The sequence below is a fragment of the Colobus angolensis genome, unplaced genomic scaffold (assembly GCF_000951035.1).
Source record: "Colobus angolensis palliatus isolate OR3802 unplaced genomic scaffold, Cang.pa_1.0 Scaffold2, whole genome shotgun sequence".
NCBI classification, from domain to species: Eukaryota; Metazoa; Chordata; class Mammalia; order Primates; family Cercopithecidae; genus Colobus; species Colobus angolensis.
Window position 1 is genome coordinate 24,851,633 of NW_012115154.1, and position 12,944 is coordinate 24,864,576.

Sequence of the window (12,944 nt, forward strand, 5' to 3'; positions counted from 1 at the left end):
GGCTTAAGCCTGTAATCCCAGGACTTTGGAAGGCCGAGGCGGGCGGATCACTAGTTCAGGAGTTTGAGACCAGCCTGGCCGACATGGTGAAACCCTGCCTCAACTAAAAATACAAAGAATTAGCCGGGCATGGTGGCGGGTACCTGTAATCCCAGTTACTCGGGAGGCTGAGGCAAGAGAATCATTTGAATTCATGAGGCGGAGGTTGCAGCAGGCCGAGATCAGGCTATTGCACTCCAGCCAGGGCAACAAGAGCGAAACTCCATCAAATAAATAAATAAATAAATGGAAAAAGAGGGGAAAAAAAGACAACAGAAACAGACCTCCAGGTGATTCATATTTTGGATTTATCAGAAAGATGCTTTAAAATAAATGATTAACATAGTCAATAAAATAAGTGATAAATGGAAAATTTTGCAAGTAAATTTAAATCTATAAAACATAAACAGAAAATCTAAAACTGAAAAATAATGTAACTAAAATGAAAAATTCAATAGTTTTGACAATAGTTATGACATAGCTGAAAGAAAGCAAAATGGAAGACAGACCAATAGAAAATATCAGACTGAAGCATGAAGATACAAAAGGAGATAATTACAAAAAAGAATATAAGAATGACAAAGTTTAGCATATGTGTAACTGCGGCCTGAGGAAATAAGAGAGAATGGAGCAGAAGCAATATTTAATAAGATAATGGCCAAGAATTTTCCCAAACAGATAAAAGACATCAAGTCACAGTATCATGAAGTGACACATAGATTTCAAGATAAATACAAAGAAAACCAAATCTAAGCACATCAGAGTAAAATTGCTAAACAAAGACAAAAGGAAAATCTTTAAAGCCTTTTGAAAGAGCAACAACATGACTTTCAACCAGAAACCAGAAGACAGTAGAATGACATCTTTCCAATGCTGATAACTAGCAAACAAAAATTTTTAGTATGTTTTCCAATAAACAAAAACTGAGAGAATCTATTACCAGCAAACCTGTGTTTTTCAAACAGAAGCTAAATGAACATTAGAAACATAAACCTCAAAATACAAATCAGGAACATATGAATTAGAATACCAGTGAAACACCACTTCACATCCACTAAGTCGGTAAAAAGTTTAAAGTCCAACATTGTCAAGTATAAGCAAGGATATGGAGCAACAGGAATCCTACTCATGCCCAGCGGGAACGCAAACTAATGCAGCTCTGTGAGAAAACCGTGGCTTTATCTACAAAAGTTGCACAGGCACATATACAATGATCTTGTAATTCCATATCTAGTGTGTACCCTGAAAAAACATATATGCCAAGAGATACATACCAGAATGCTTATAGCAACGTTATTTGTAACAGCAAAAAACTACAATCACATCTAATATCCACCGACAGCAGGATGACTGAAGTAACTTCAGGAAATATATTATTATCAACAGAAATGAAAATAAATGAACACCATATCTAATTTTCAAGAACATAACACTGGACTTCCACTTCCAAAGTTGCAGCAACAACAGGGACCACGTTTGTCATCCAGTCTGAAACAATTAAGAAACCAAAAAGTACACAGATAAGAAACAACAGTTTCCAAGACAGCGGACATCTGATTGTGGAAGGACAATGACGCCTGAGACAGGAAACAAACCACACAAGCCCTTTCTGACCCAGCTTACTGTCTTGAGAGTTTCCAGGCCATGATGCAGGAAGGAGGAACACAAGCTGAGCCTAGCCCATCCCTTGACTTGAGAGTATGAAATGGGAATCTGGGGACACTATGTCAGCTGGAGTCTGTGCAGCAAAGTACCAGACAGGAGACTAAAGCACAGAAAAAGAACTCCAAGGATCTGCAAACAGATTGAGTATTCAGTAAAGAATTCAGTAAAAAATTCTCAAGTATATCGGCTCAGGCGTGTGAAGAAACAACCCATGGCTGAAGAAAGAACCCCAAAACATGCAAAGAAACAACACTCGACAATCACAGAAGGCCAAAAATAGTTGCTTCTCCCACAAGACAGTACAGAACCTCATCAATCAGAGGACATTGGATAGAATTTGTAGAAGGGTCTTGCCTCAGCAGCAGGGAATACTTAGCCCTAGATACAATGATCCCCTGGTCCAGCCTAAAAGTCTTCAGAACAAGACAATAATATCAAACTGTTTCCAAGTAACTTAACTGCATTCCAGAACAAAGTTCCTCACTTACAGAACTACCAAAAGTGGCCAGGCGTCATGGCTCATGCCTGTAATCCCAGTACTTTGGGAGGCCAAGGCAGGCACAACACTTCAGCCCAGGAGTTTGAGATCAGCATGGCCAATATGGCAAAATCCCATCTCTACCAAAAAACACAAAAAATTAGCCAGCTGTGATGGCATACACCTATGGTCCCAGCTACTTAGGAGGCTGAGGTGGGAGGATCGCATGAGCCGGGGAGGTGGAGGTTGCAGTGAGTCGAGATTGCACCATTGCATTCTAGCCTGGGTGACAGAGTGAGGCTCGGTCTCAAAAAACAAAACAAAAAGAAAGAAATACTGTAAGTGAGGCACCCAACAAGGGTAAAATCTCACCTGACAAGGTGAAATTCAAAATGTCTATTTTCTAATCAAAAGTTTCCAGACATGCAAAGCAGCACAAAAATACTAGTGATTATGAGGAAAAAAATCAATCAATCAAAACATATCAAGAAGTAACACAAACGTTAGAAGGAGCAGACGAAAACATTGTGTTATCTATATTCTATATTTTCACAAAGATGGAGGACACAGATTGAACGTGTTAATTAGAGACATAATAGAAGATACAAAAGACGCCCAAACAGACCCCCTAGAGATGAAAAGTGCAGACTGCAGAAAAACAGAAAAGCAAAACCACTAGATGACAGGCAGACTGGACGCGCAGAAGATGCAGCTACAGATACGAACCAAAATGAAACACCGCAAGAAAAAAACTAAAAAATAAAGGAACATCCTTAAGCTATAGCCTAAAATACATGTAACTGGAGTCCCCAAAAAGGAAAGCGTGAGAGGAAAAGAAAAAATATTTGGAGAAGTAATGGTCAAAAAATTTCCAAATTAGTTGAAAACTGTAAACTCCTAGCTCTAAGAAACACGAAGAAAACTACTCTAAGGCATATCACAATCAAATTGTTCAAAATCAATAATAAAGACATCTTAAAAGCAGATACAGAAAAAAGACACATTAAAAGGTAAGTATGACAGATGACTTGTCAGAAAACATGAAAGTGAGAAGGCAATGGAGCAACATCTTTGAACGTCTGAACCTTTGAAAAGTCATTTGGTATATATATAAAACCAAAAAAAGTGCATAAATGTAAATTTATCCTCTCCCCAAACTAAAAGATAGTCTTTATTAATGATTTTGGGCAGGTTGAAAGTTTTAATATAAAGATTTCATAACTGTTCTAGTATTTCAGACTACAGTAAAGTCTTTAATAAGAAACCAAGGCCAATACACAAGTCAAGAAAAAAAAAAGTACAATACCTAATTTTGTCTTAAGAGTCTTTACATTTTCAAGTTCTTGTTCCAACTCCATTATGTTGTATTCCACTGATGAAGACAGCCCTGTTCAAAGCAAAAAATATTTAGAAGTAAAACAGAATCCCTAACACTATAGAACAGGTAGCCCTTTAATTAAAATCTAAAATAACACATGGCAAATCCTGCTAATTGAAAAGAAAAACAAATGCTGCTGCGATTCAGAGGAAGGCACACCCATATATTTACCAATTAAAACTTCTTGCTGATTAAACACTGCACGTTTCCACAGAGTGATATAACAGACTCTCAAGACTCAGAAGGGAGAGGGTTGGGATGGAGGCAAGGGATGAAAAACGACATATCGGGTACAATGTATGCTACTCCAGTGATGGGTACATTAAAATCTCAGACCACACCACTATACATCCATGTAACCCAAAACCACTGGTACCCCAAAAGCTACTGAAATAAGAATATTAAAAATAAACACTACATGTTTCCTGGAAAATTTCTTAACATGGTAAAGTTCTAATTTGATCTATTAATAATCTTTTCTTAATTACAAAAGCAACTTGGGCTGACTATAAAAAGTGAAAAAAATCAACATCTCCTCTTCTGCATCTCACCTCCCTAAAATGACAATTGTGAACAGCTTGGCTGATGCTTCCATACCTTTCTTCACATTCAGAAGCACATTCATACATACATATGTATCCTATACACGGTTTTTATTACATATTTTATATGAATGGGGTCAATCAGACATAGTACTTTACCATTTGCTTTCCTAGTCAATTATATGTCCAAGTTGACAGTTGAATAACATTCCATAGTACAGATGTACTACAACTTTATTCCCTTCACACATATTCAAGTTTTCAACTTTTTGCCACTACAAACAAAATGCTACACTACAAACACTACACTATTGCAAACAGTGTTGCAATAAACATTCTTGTATGCACATCCAGTACATTTTGGTTCTAATTATTACTGTAAGACAGATCTCCAAAACTTAGATTGCTGAGTAGGGTATGAACATTTATAGAAGGTTACCTCTGCACAATATTGTAATAATTTAAACTATTGTAATAATTTACATTTCTATCAATAGCTTTGAAACTATCTGTTTTCCAGTATCATCTTCAGCACTGAAGTTGTAACTGAAGTGACAACTCTTCAATTCCACCAATGTGATGGGTGAAAAATGTTTTCTTCCTGTTACTTTAACATGCATTTCCCTAAATGTGGTTGAATATACTTCTCAGCATTTATCACCTGAATTTTCCCTATTCATATTTTCTACTTGTTTCTCTAACGGTGGATCTTTGTATTCTTTATATTTTACCTGTTAAATTCTGAAACAGAGAAATTAAAATACCCACTACAACTGTACTTTAAGTTCTCTCAGTTTTTAAGAGGTTTTTTTTTTTTCCGTTATGCATCTGTATTTGACTGCTGAGACTGGGAGGTTCCGTTTGCTAGGGTTTTTTGTTTTGTTTTGTTTTGCTTTGTTTTTCATCCTAGACTGTTACATCTTCCTTATGAATCATCTATTTTATCATTTCATAATGACCCTGTTTGTTTCTAATGCCTTTCAACTTAAATTCTGTTTTGTGGATTTTAAGTTCTACTTTTTGTTTTTACCTATCTTGCTTGTTTACTTACATACATTTATACATACACCTTTAATCTTTCTTTCTCTCTTATCCAGCTGAATCTTACTGGAGGTTTAACCTGTATCAGTTAGCATTTACTGGCTACAGGCAACTGAAATAGACTCACTAGTTAAAACAGAAAAGGAATTCATAAGATAGAACCAGGAGGAAAATTTTCCAGTAAAGAAAGTAGAGGAAATGGGCAGCTGAGAGTTGCAGGTGGCAGAACAGATGGATAGTTTCCTCATGTCGTAACAGCTGGGATGACTCAGTCCTGAGTACTCGCAGTCAAGTCACTATGAGGAAGAATAAAAGTCTAGGAAGCAGGTGTCCTAATGGCATGGCTTAGAGTCACATGTCAGTTTCATGGAGAGCCAAGAACTCTGATGAGCAGTTCTGCCAATCTCATCTAACCGGGGAAATCCGCAAATCCAAATCAGGTACTTTACTAGAAGAAAGGGCAATGGATGCTTGCAGGAAAAATGATAAATACAGGCTGAATAAATTCAATCTGATAAACTGTTCTTTAACAGTCAAATTCACATTTACACTTAGTAAAATATAGAGCTTGCATTCAGTATAATTTAGTATTATAACTGATGAAATTTATTGTATACTTTCTACACTACTTGTCTTAATTTTAAGCGATTTTTTAAAAGGTTTTTAACTTTATCAAAATGAAGCATGCACATAGCTCAAAGTGTCAAACACATGCACAGGTTTGCTGTCATGTCTCCTCCTTCCTGAATCCATTTTCCCAAAACTAGCTGTACAGCTGGTTCTTCTGGCACTTGTCTTCCTATTGCAACTTCTGAATTTCCTGCACAGAGCATTCCCACTGTGGCAGGTGAGCCACACATCTCTTCACTCCTCCCTTTCTCTCATTATGGCCATAATGATCATTTTAGCTAGACTGATATTCAATGTCTACATTATTATAACAACCAAAATGCCTATCCACATAGCAAACTATGACCAGCTCTCCTTCTTTCCTTAACATCCTTCCCACCCCCAGAATTAGCAATAATTTTTCTTTTACTTAATTTTCTATGTACTTAACACAAATTCAAACCCAAAACATCCTGCCAAAGGTCTTTATTTTCTCTTGGTTTTTATATTCCTCAGTTATACTATTAACTTCATTTTCTTGAAGAAATTTCTGCCAGTGTCTTTAGACCTGCCCACCCTAGATGGACTGCCCTCTGTGCCTCCTGCACCCTTTCACCCTGGGATTGGCTGCCCACATCTCCTGTGGAGCATCTCTTATTTCCTACACAGCCCATATCTTTTCTTGATTTACTCCCTTGTTGAGATGGTGCATATCCTCGAGTGGCTTGCTAAGCAAAGGTGAATGTGAGGTAGATTTTTTTTTGTAAGATGGAGTCTCGCTGTCACTCAGACCGGAGTGCAGCGGCACGATCTCGGCTGACTGCAAGCTCCGCCTCCCGGGTTCACACCATTCTCCTGCCTCAGCCTCCCGAGTAGCTGGGACCACAGGCGCCCGCCACCATGCCCGGCTAATTTTTTGTATTTTTAGTAGAGACAGGTTTTACCCAGTTAGCCAGGATGGTCTCAATCTCCTGACCTCGTGATCCACCTGCCTCGGCCTCCCAAAGTGCTGGGATTACAGGGGTGAGCCACCATGCCCAGCCAATGTGAGGTAAATGTTTAAAGACTATACAAGTCTGAATACTTTATCTTTGCTCTTACATTATAGTTTGATTAAGCACAAAAAATCAAGGTCAAAACTAATTCTCCTTCACAATTCTGAAGGCACTGCTTCATTGTCTTCCAGCTTCTAGTTTTGCTTTGGAGAAGTCTGAAGCTATTCTTACTCCTCTCTTTTTGAATGTGAACTGCTTGTCATTTCTCTTTCAAACTGTGTAGGATCTTTGTCCCCTGTGTTCTTGATGAGAGTTCATTTTCATGTATTGTGTTGGGGACTGATGACCCCTTTCAATCTCTAAATTCATGTCCTTCAGATCTGGGAAATCTTCATTTTGTCATAAAAGCACTGTCATAAGAACTAAAGATCAGGTGAGCACTGACAGTACCTGGTTTTAACTTCATATTCCTGAAAGAGGCACTGAAGAGGGTAGAAAAGACAGCCTTGAATCACCGATGCCAACCCCTCCTCCATCCCCTAGCAGCAGCCGCGTGGTGTGGAGAGAGAATCTGTGTACTTGGGGGAGGGAGAGCACAACAAACGGGGGACTTGGCATTGCACTCAGTGCTGCCCCGTCACAGCAGGCAGCAAAGCTATGCTGGGCTTAGCCAGCGTGTGCCCACAGAGGGAGCATGTGGACCAGCCCGAGCCAGAAGGAAATTCCCCATCCCAGTGGTCAAAACTTGAGTTTCTCAGCAAGCCTCACCATCACGGGCTACAGTGCTCTGGGGTCCTAAGCAAACTTGAAAAGCAGTCTAGGACACAAGAACTGCAATTCCTAGGCAAGGCCTGGTGCTGGGCTGGGCTTAGAGCCAGTGGACTAGGGCAACATGTACCAGACAGAGTGGCTAAGGGAGTGCTTGCACCACCTCTCCACCAACCCCAGGCAGCAGAGCTCACAGCAAGTAAAGTGACTCCTTCCTTCTGCTCAAAGAGAGGAAAGTAAAGAGAACTTTGTCTTGCATTTTGGATACCAGCTCAGCCACAGTATAATAGGGTACTGGGCACAGTCATGAGGGCCACATTCTAGAACCTAACTTCTGGATGATGTTTCTAGACATACCCTTGGCCAGAAGGGAACCTGCTACTTTTAAGGGCCTCAGTTCTGGAAGGATCCATCACCTACTGACTAAAGAGCCCTTGGGCCCCAAAGATCTAGGAGTGACACATAGCTAGTATGCCATGGGCCTTGGGGAGACTCTAAGACATGCTGGCTCCAGGTCTGATGCAGCATATTCCCATCTGTGGTAGCTACAGTGAAAGACTCCTTCTGCTTGAGAAAAGCAAAGGGAAAAGTAAAGGGTCCTTTGTCTTGCAGCTTAGGTACTAGCTCGGCCACAGTGGGGTAGAGTATCAGGTGGGCTCTTGGGGCCCCCGAAACCAGGCCTAGGCTATTGAACAGCATTTCTAGACCTGCCCTGGGACAGAGGGGAGCCCACTGCCCTGCAGGGTGAGTCCCAGGCCTGGCAACATTCTCCACAAGCTGACTGCAGAGCTTCTGAGCATTAAGTGACCATTGGCAGTGGCCTGGCAGAACTCCCCGTGGGCTGGTAGTGGTGGGAGCATGTGGAAGGCGCAGGGAAGAGGAGGAAGGACTTTGTCTTGTGGTTTGAGGGCCACTTTAGCTGCAGTAAAACAGAACACCAACTAGATTTCTAAAGTTTCTGACTTCAAACTCTGCCTCCCAGACAGCATCTCTGGACCTGCCCTGGGTCTGAGGGAACTTTTCACCCTGAAGGGAAGGACACAAACCTGGCTGGCTTCCCCAACCACTGATCATAGAGCCTTAGGGCCTTGAGAGAACACAGGCAGTAGCCAAGTAGTGTTTACAGTGGGCTCTGAGTGAGACCCAGTGCTGTGCTGGCTTCAGGTCTCACCCAGCGCAGTCCCAGTGGTGGTGGCCACAGGGGTGCTTGCATCACCCCAATCCCAGCTCTAGGAAGCCCAGCACAGAGAGATGCCATTTGTTTGGGAGAAAGTAAGGGAAGAGAACAAGAGTCTCTTCCCGGTAATCCAGAGAATTCTTCTGGATCTTATCTAAACCCACTGAGGCATTAGTCTGCAAGAACCACAGCATTATTGGGCTTGGGGCCCAAATACCTTTGAATATCCGGAAAGTCTTCCCAAGAAAGACAGGCACATACAAACCCGGACTGTGAAGACCACAATAAATACTTAACTCTTCAATGCCCAGACACTGACAAATATCTGCAAGCGTCAAGACCATCCAGGAAAACATGACCTCATCAAACAAACTAAATAAATAAGGCACCAGGGACCAATCCTGGTGAAAGAGAAATATATAACCTTTCAGACAGAATTCAAAATGGCTGTTTTGAGGAAACTCAAAGAAATTCAAGATAATACAGGGAAGTAATTCAGAATTTTATCACATAAATTTAACAAAGAGATTGAAATAATAAAAAAGAATCATGCAGAAATTCTAGAGTTGAAAAATGCAATTGACAAACTGAAGAATGCATCAGAGTCTCTTAACAGCAGAACTGATCAAGCAGAGGAAAGAACTGGTGAGCTTGAAGACAGGCTGTTTGAAAATACATAGTGGAGACAAAAGAAAAAAGAATCAAAAAGAATGAAGCATGCCTACAATATCTAGAAAATAGCCTAAGAGGAGCAAATCTAAGAGTTACTGATGGCAAAGAGGAGACAGAGAGAGAGAGAGAGGTAGGAAGTTTATTTATTCAAAGGGAGAATATTAGAAAACTTCCCAAACCTACAGAAAGATATCAAAATTTAAGAACAAGAAGGTTATAGAACACCAAGTAGATTTAACTCAAAGACAATTACCTCAAATAATCAAACTCCCAAAGGTCAAGGATCAAGAAAGGATCCCAAAAGCAGCAAGAGAAAAGAAACAAGTAACATCCAATGGAGCTCCAGTCCACCTGGCAGCAGACTTCAGTGGAAACTTTGCAGGCCAGGAGAGAGTAGCATGACGTGTATATGTGCTGAAGGAAAAACACTTACACTCTAGAATAGTATGTCTGGTGAAAATATCCTTCAAGCATGAAGGAGAAATAAAGATTTTCCCAGACAAACAAAACCTGAGGCATTTCATCAACACTAGACCTGTCCTGCGAGAAATGCTAAAGGGAGTTCTTCAATCAGAAAGAAAAGAATGTTAATGAGCCATAAGAAATCACCTGAAGATACAAAACTCACTGGTAATATAAGTAAACACAGAAAAACACAGAATATTATAGCACTGTAATTATGGTGTGTAAACTACTCTTATCGTAAGTAGAAAGATTAAATGATGAACCAATCAAAAATAATAACTACAACAACTTTTCAAGACACAGACAGTACAGTAAGACATAAAAAGAAACAACAAAAAGTTTAAAAGTGTGGGGATAAGTTAAAGTGTAGAGTTTGTACTAGTTTTCTTTTTGCTTGTTTGTTTTTTGCAATGTGTTAAAATGCCCTCAGTTTAAAATATGGGTTATAGGATAGTATTTGCATGCCTCATGATAACATCAAATTGCAAAACAGACAATGGATACTCAAAAAATAAAAAGCAAGAAATTAAATCCTACCATCAGAGAAAATAACTTTCACTAAAAGGAAGACAGGAAGGAAAGAAGAGACTACACAAAACAACGAGAAATAAATAACAAAATGGCAGGAGGAAGTCCTTACTTATCAGTAATAACACCGAATGTAAATGAACTAAACTCTCCAATCAAAAGACATAGTGACTGAATGGATAAAAAAGCAAAACCCAATTATCTGTTGCCTACAAGAAATAAACTTTACCTATACAGATACACATAGTTTGAAAATAAAGGTATAGAAAAAGATATTCCATGCTAATGGAAACAAGAAAAGTACAGGAGTAGCTATACTTATATCGGATAAATCGATTTCAAGACAAGAAATGTAAGAAGAGACATAGAAGGTCATTATATGATGATAAAGGGGTCATTTCTGCAAAAGGGTATAATAATTATAAAGATATACGCACCCACTGGAGCATCCAGATATATAAAGCAAATATTATTAGAGCTAAAGGGAAAGAGGGACCTCAATACAATAACAGCTAGAGACTTCAACACCCCACTTCCAGCATTGGAAAGATCTTCCAGTAACAGAGAATCAAAAAGAAACATCAGACTCAATCTGTACTGTAGAACAAATGGACCTAACAGATATTTACAGAACATTTCATCTAATGGACATCAGAACAAACATTCTTCTTTTCAGCACATGGATCATTCTCAAGGATAGACCATATGTTAGGTCACAACACAAGTCTTAAAACATTCAAAAAATTGAAATAATGTCAAGCATCTTCTCTGACCATAATGGAATAAAACAAAAAAATCAACAAGAGGAATTTTCAAAACTATACAACCACACGGAAATTAAACAAAATGCTCCTGAAAGACCAGTGGGTCAATGAAGAAATTAAGGGGGAAATTGAAAACTTTATTGAAACAAATGATAATGGAAGCACAGTACACCAAAACCTATGGGATACAGCAAAAGCAGCACTAAGAGGGAAGTTTATAGCTACAGGTGCCTACATTAAAAAAGAGAAAAAACTTCAAGTAATCTAATGATGCATCTTAAAGAATTAGAAAAGCAAGATCAAACCAAACCCAAAATTAATAAAAGAAATAATAAAAGATCAAAGCAGAAATAAATAAAATTGAAATGAATACAAAAGATCAGTGAAACAAAAAGTTGTTTTGAAGTTGACAAAACTTTAGCCAGACCAAGAAAAAAAAGAGAAGATCCAAATAAAATCAGAGATGAAAAAGAAGACATCACAACTAACATCACAGAAATTCAAAGGATCATTAGTATTTACTGTGAGTAATTACACTGGAAAATCTAGAAAAAAATGGACAAATTCCTAGACACATACAACCTACCAAGACTGAACCACAAAGAAATCTAAAACTTAAGCAGATCATTAATAAGTAACTAGATCAAACCTGTAATAAAAAGTCTCTCAATAAAGAAAATCCCAGGACCTGATGGCTTCACTGCTGAAGTTTACCAAACATGTAAAAAAGAACTAATAACAATCCTATTCAAACTAGTCTGAAAAACAGAGGAGGAGGAAATACTTCCAAACTCATTTTAAGGGGCCAGTAATACCCTGATACCAAGACACATCAAAGAAAGAAAGCTACAGACCTACATCTCTGATAAATATTGATGCAAAAATCCTCAACAAAATACTAGCAAACCAAATTCAACAACACATTAAAAACATCATTCGTGATGAAGTGGCATTTATCCGATATGCAAGGATGGTTCAACATACACAAATCAACCAACGTGATACATCGTATCAATGGAATGAAGGACAAAACCCATACGATCATTTCATTTGATACTGAAAAGCATTTGATAAAATTCAATATCCCCTCATGATACAAACCTTTAGAACACTGGTATCTTCAATGGAGTGAAAGATGTGGGGATCAAACCATTATATAAACAGGATCTCCAATAAATTCTCTTATGAAGTAGCTCACTCTACTTCATCTGGTGGTGCCACTTTTTTGAGACTTTTGGGGATTCTGGGGTATAAATCAAGCACAAATGGCTTAGGATTTAGCTTCCTTGGGTCTGTGAAACTGGTTACTCAAGCCTGCTAAGTTTTCTCAGGTCTTTTAAATTCCAAAATTTTATTGTGATTTTCTCCTCTCAACTTCTCATCCTTTTAGGTTTATGCCTCTCTGAATCTCAGTGTTTTCATCTGTAAAAAGGGGGTGTATCTATTAGGATACTATATACTGAATCAGAAAACTAAACCCAGATGAGTTTAAAAATGAGGAAATAATTTCATATAATTAGAAATTTAGACACAGAGCAAACTTCAAAGAGGATTTTCCAGCAGCTCAACAGTGACTGTCATTCGTGTCCGTGTAAAGAGACCACCAAACAGGCTTTGTGTGAGCAATAAAGCTTTTTAATCACCTGGGTGCAGGCGGGCTGAGTCCGAAAAGAGAGTCAGCGAAGGGAGATAAGGGTGGGGCCGTTTTATAGGGTTTGGGTAGGTAAAGGAAAATTACAGTCAAAGGAGGGTTGTTCTCTGGCGGGCAGGAGTGGGGGTCACAAGGTGCTCAGTGGGGGAGCTTTTTGAGCCAGGATGAGCCA

The 12,944-nt window shown here is 38.9% G+C and overlaps 1 protein-coding gene across 1 annotated transcript in view; it reads right to left on the reverse strand.

Annotated features, from left to right (window-relative positions):
- The window catches only part of LMBR1 (limb development membrane protein 1), a 176,224-nt gene that overhangs the window by 59,947 nt on the left and 103,333 nt on the right, over window positions 1-12,944 (reverse strand). The window contains exon 10 of the mRNA XM_011941598.1: window positions 3,484-3,569. Within this exon, the coding sequence (XP_011796988.1) occupies window positions 3,484-3,569 (86 nt within the window). The remainder of the gene's footprint in view (window positions 1-3,483; window positions 3,570-12,944) is intronic.